General features: G+C 32.9%; 1 protein-coding gene across 1 annotated transcript; it reads left to right on the forward strand.

Moving 5' to 3' along the window:
- The first annotated feature begins 1,902 nt into the window (after positions 1 to 1,902).
- Positions 1,903 to 3,695, forward strand: LOC149910426 (uncharacterized). The gene is made up of 3 exons (XM_090109781.1): positions 1,903 to 2,127; positions 2,271 to 2,442; positions 3,463 to 3,695. Exons 1-3 carry the CDS (start codon positions 1,903 to 1,905, stop codon positions 3,693 to 3,695), a joined length of 630 nt encoding a protein of 209 aa, XP_089965907.1.
- The last annotated feature ends 271 nt before the right edge of the window (positions 3,696 to 3,966 follow it).

Here is a 3,966-nt window from a genome sequence, read left to right on the forward strand (position 1 = left end):
CATTGTCATGTGACTGACATATAGAGGCTAAATTTCAGCTCAGTTGAACATCGGGAAGTGGGTCAAATTCAACTTGTAACATTTTGATTAACCACAGATACCGGTTCGGGTGAACCCTACCATCACTCGAAATTATAATAAGGGCCCTATCCAAATTATTTTCTAAATATGTATGTAATTATTTTAGAAAGCCTTTCTTGCAAATATAAGGTATTAAATTATATTACCTACCTGTAGCCTGTAGGTTTCCTTAGTAGAGCAAATTTACCGAAATAATAATAAAAAAAAAATAAGGGAAAAATAATAAGTAAGCAGATCTATTTTACCTTTGAAAATGATTTACGATGCAAGATATATAGTAAAATTTAAAACTTGCTACTAATTTTGCCTTGAAAGTCTCTGATTTATTTAAATCATACATAAATACATATATGAATATCTATCAATATAAATATTCAGTATATATTTATGTTCGGCTGTACCGATTTTCATGAAATTCTAACATGCCCGGACAGCTAATAATTATTATAAATCCATTTATGATAATTACTATTAATTATTGTAATATTTCAATTTTTTTAATTTAATTATTATATTTCGCTTCGTTGAATAGGTACATAACGAAATATACTAATAAATAATTTATTTGCTCGCGATGCATACGCGCGGATTCTGTAAAATGTTAATTCGGATTATATTGTAATAACTATTGTTTACGTTCAAACCGCTAAAGTTAATTTGAATTTTAAACGACATTGTACGTAAGGATAAATAGGTAATGAGATTTTACAATATATTTATTATTAGGAAAGGAAAACCTTGTTGTATTTTGATCAAATGTAGCTCTATTTGTAGTAATGATAAGAGAATAACATAAGTCTAGATATCTGGCGCGGTGGGTGACATGATATAGAGCTTGCAGTCGGCCAGGAGCCTCCGTTGAGGATTACACTCAATCCATTCTCCCGGTTTGGTTATAAATATAACTCTCAAAGGAATCTTATATTCACTTTCAATTCTCTTTCAGAGTACTCTGCCCACGTAGAGTATTATTCTTCATTTGCAACTTCGCTTATTTGATTTATTCATCATTTTTAAAACCCCTATGACCGACACATGGTCGCATTTTTGTGTTTATAGTTGTCCATAATAATTTAAACTTTCACAATGATTGTTGAATATTTTGACCGGAATATATTGTTAGTAAATACGCACGAAATATTATTATGAATGAATTCTGTGTTCAAAGAGTATATACTCCTTGATGAAAAATCGACAAATAATTTATTAAGATTTAACGTATAGGTTTTATTTCCTAAAATTTTTTATATAAGTAACATTCTTATATGGGCACTGTACCACAGAATATATAATAGTAATACGTAACTGTATGTCCACTGTTCAGCAGACCTATTATCTCCATTGAATATATAAAGGTAGATCAACCTAGATAGTTTTAGGTACCCCAATCCATACTAATATTATAAATGCGAAAGTAACTCTGTCTGTCTGTCTGTTACTTAATCACGCCTTAACTACTGAACCAATTTGCATGAAATTTGCTATAGAGATATTTTGATACCCGAGAAAGGACATAGGATAGGTTTTATCCCGAGATCCTACGGGAACGGGTTTTTCTTTGAAAACGCGGGCAAAGCCGCGGGCAGAAAGCTAGTTTATAATAAAAGTTAAATTTATGTAAACCAAACTAGAACGGAAACATAATTGTTTATATAAATTATACATTTATTAAACACAATAATGTTCAAAACATCTCTTCTAATACTTTAACATGTTTAATCATCCCATGTCTGAAATAATCGAATCTTTGAAATGAAACGCGAATATAAACCCACGTAAGTAAACAACGAAATGAAATAACAAAGGGAACAGTAACAAGAAATGTTTTCACGAATCGGTATATTTGTAATAGTCTTGTTCCACGCGTTGTCAGGGTTTGGGGATGTTTTGGCTATAAGCCTATTTAATATCACCACCTGCGAGATATTTGAACGAGGGGCCCGATTCGATCCGTATGCAGTCGTCGATTCTCAATGGAAAATTATATATTTTTGGTCAGACAACACAGAAATAAATCCAATTATGTTCTCCTTGTTATCCAAGAAGGTATCTGAACTATTTTACCTTAAATATTTGATAAATAGATAACATTGTGTCCAATAAAAAATTATTGCACATACAATAAGCCTTCAAATCTAATTGAATTCGAATATTATTGAAGAATGCGCTTCATTCACCTTTTTCCGTAGAAGTTGGGTAAATTTAGAGCAGTAGTAGAAGCTATAGACCCCTACATAACTGTTGAGTGGCACAAGGCGACCCTGTTGATGGAACCGCGGCCCGGCGTTCAAGTACTACTCCTTTACGCAGGGACGCCGGGTGCCTTCCGAGGACTTGTGAAAATGGAACAACGACAGAAAGGTGACTTTTATTTATAGTATTTTATTTTGTCTTTAACGTTGAAATTTTTTATCCAGAACTTTAAAATGTTTTTTACTCGTTTAATCTAGTGAATCGTTTAAACACATGACACGTGGTTTAAGCTTACAGCACTATATACGTAAGTAAACTCGTCTGTATTTTAAGTATTACAAAACATTTAAAGTTTTATCTACACTTTCTCTAAATATCACAAAAGATCCCTTAGAACACTTACACTAGCAGCTGTGGCACAAGAGTTTTCATTCAATCAATTCTTTCAAGCACTCATCAAGATGGAACATCGCAGTAAAGGTACGGCAGTAATATTCGCAGTAAGTACTTACCGCGCGCCATTTCCGCTCCTAACTTCCACGACTTGACTCATAATGATAATAAACCGACGCTTTTTAAACGGTTTTTTTCTCATGATGGTTGCTAATGAACATAACAGGGACGGTCGCTAGTCGTTTGCAGAATATCAAAAATAAACAAGCTACAGAATTTGATAAGAAAACAGACAACACTAAGTTAATTTACTATTCGCAGACAAACACGACGACAACACAGTAACTACGAGAAGGTGTGCTTTTCGATACCATAACAAAATTATTTTTTTAGTTTACAGGCAGTCTATTTAACTTAATAATAATATAAAAAGAATTTCAAATGTTGGTAAGTAACCTATGTAGGTAAGTAACATTTGAAATTCTTATATATGTATTAGATTATTATGTTTTATACCATACTATAAAACGGCAAAATAATCAAATTATTATAAGATCACAAAATTAATATTATTATGTACATACAAGTTAATCATAAACAAATTAATATTTAATGCAAACGCGTAATCTGCGTTGGGATAAATTATGTGATAATGGGGTGGCTATGTAGCCTTTCCATACATAATGATAATTATATTCATAACACAAAGCTACTCGAATACAATAAAATCTTTATTCGAAAGAACATTACCTGGTATAAACTTTCGATTGTGACAATCATTACTTTTTATTTCAGTGCGCCCACACCCAGAGCCCTTAATAAAGTTCGCAGATCTTCGAATAAAAATGGAGGGTCAATATATTGGCATGATGTGTTGTGAAGATATGACAGCATTTGTAATGGCTCGAGTCGACGAGGTGCCCTCTACAGAAAGAGATTGTGTAATCGCTGCAGCAACGTTAGGTCTCGAAGGACCCGGTGGAAGATCTTATTTATACCTTCGAAACATCACACGCACTGACCTTTAATAATTATTTTATCGAAGATGTACAGCTGATTATAATAGTATTGATAAAGCCTAATCGTATTTTATAGATTTATACAAATAATGACCTCCGTAGCGGTCAAACGTAGCAACGCGGTTAGCCTCAAAGTGGTTGCGACAAATCCACGTACCACTGAACTAGGTTTTAGTCGGTATTCACCTCATATTGTATGCCTACGAGCCCATATGTGATTAATGCGGTTTACCAGTGAAGTGTGTCTTTGGCTCTTGTGCTTAGAATAATCTATTCTAAT

The sequence above is a fragment of the Colias eurytheme genome, chromosome 2, assembly GCF_061535395.1.
Source record: "Colias eurytheme isolate Ceu_HAF_F1 chromosome 2, ilColEury1 Martin Lab GWU primary, whole genome shotgun sequence".
In the NCBI taxonomy this organism is placed as follows: domain Eukaryota; kingdom Metazoa; phylum Arthropoda; class Insecta; order Lepidoptera; family Pieridae; genus Colias; species Colias eurytheme.